This window comes from Colletes latitarsis, chromosome 4, assembly GCF_051014445.1.
Source record: "Colletes latitarsis isolate SP2378_abdomen chromosome 4, iyColLati1, whole genome shotgun sequence".
In the NCBI taxonomy this organism is placed as follows: domain Eukaryota; kingdom Metazoa; phylum Arthropoda; class Insecta; order Hymenoptera; family Colletidae; genus Colletes; species Colletes latitarsis.
This window is the reverse complement of record NC_135137.1, coordinates 23916149-23917447: the sequence shown is the minus strand read 5'-3', so window position 1 is coordinate 23917447 and position 1299 is coordinate 23916149. Positions and strand designations below refer to the sequence as shown.

The 1299-nt window shown below is 36.3% G+C and overlaps 1 protein-coding gene across 1 annotated transcript; it reads left to right on the top strand.

The window, feature by feature from the left end:
- Positions 1-414: 414 nt before the first annotated feature.
- LOC143341196 (uncharacterized) lies at positions 415-1044 on the top strand. Its single transcript, XM_076763930.1, has 2 exons — positions 415-650; positions 735-1044. The coding sequence occupies exons 1-2, from the start codon at positions 415-417 to the stop codon at positions 1042-1044; spliced, it is 546 nt and encodes a 181-aa protein (XP_076620045.1).
- Positions 1045-1299: the final 255 nt, after the last annotated feature.

Here is a 1299-nt window from a genome sequence, read left to right as displayed (position 1 = left end):
ATCACTTTTATAACATTATTTTCGCGTATAGTGTTACAGTACGTATAACTATAATGAAATTATACGAGTTTTTACATATTTGTGATGACTATGAGAAATTAATAGATTTTTTAATTGAGCGGAAGGTAACTATGTATTTCTAAATATTTGTTGCGACTACGGAATATTAATAGATATTTAATTGAATAAAAGGTAATTCATGGAAGCATGGTTTGCACAAAATGTCAGAAGGAAATGGCATTTAATCGTAAGAAATTAATGTTTAAATGTCGGAATACATTTTTTACGAAGAATAGTAGTAAAAAACGCGTGAAAAAAGAATGCGTAGTACAAATTAGTGCGTTACATAATACGTGGTTCCAACATGCACGCATACCAATTCAGATCATCTGCAGATTTATAGCTTACCACATAATGCTACGGCCATCCCGGCAAACATTTTTAATGAAAGAACTGGGTGTATCTACAACGACAGTTGTTGATTGGGCGAGCTTTTGCAGAGAATTGTGTGTTTTATGGACTGAAAAATATTCAGTTCAAATAGAAGGCGAAAATCAAATTGTCGAAGTCGATGAAGCAAAAATTGGCAAACGGAAATATAATAAAGGTCGTCTTATGAGTGGACAGTGGATATTTGGAGGCTTCGATCGTACCAGTAAACAATTTTTTATTGAGCCGGTTCCAGACCGAAGTAGCGAAACGTTACTTTCCGTTATACAACGAAAAATTAAGCCGGGGACAACAATCATTTCGGACTGTTGGAAGGCATATGACTGTTTGAATCACAAAGGCTATAAGCATTTAACGGTGAACCACAAAATGAACTTTGTGGATCCAAATAGCGGTGCTCATACCCAAAATATAGAGCGAACATGGCAGGAAACACGGGCGAATATTCCCCGCTATGGAATACGCACCTACCATTATATTGGGTACATAGCAGAGTTTCTCATTCGACGAAAATTCAATTTTAACGATCATCTTGTTGCGTTTTTTAATATAATGGCGGACGTGTTTCCCATTAATGAATCACCCGGTGCTTAACATGTACACCCCTAATGCAATAATATCTATGAAATATTTAATAAAATTCGAAACTTAATCTAATTAATGCAATATTCAATTTTCCCACTACATATTACCGGAGTGTTAACCACGCGCCCAAAGCGACGCATTAGCACGGAATCGTCGCTCATCTACTGTTTTCGTAAACGGTCGGTGTGCCCAGCAAACGACGTACATACCGGTTAAACTGAAACGTTCAAATTAACCAATTTCTGATCTATCGAACTTGTTTTG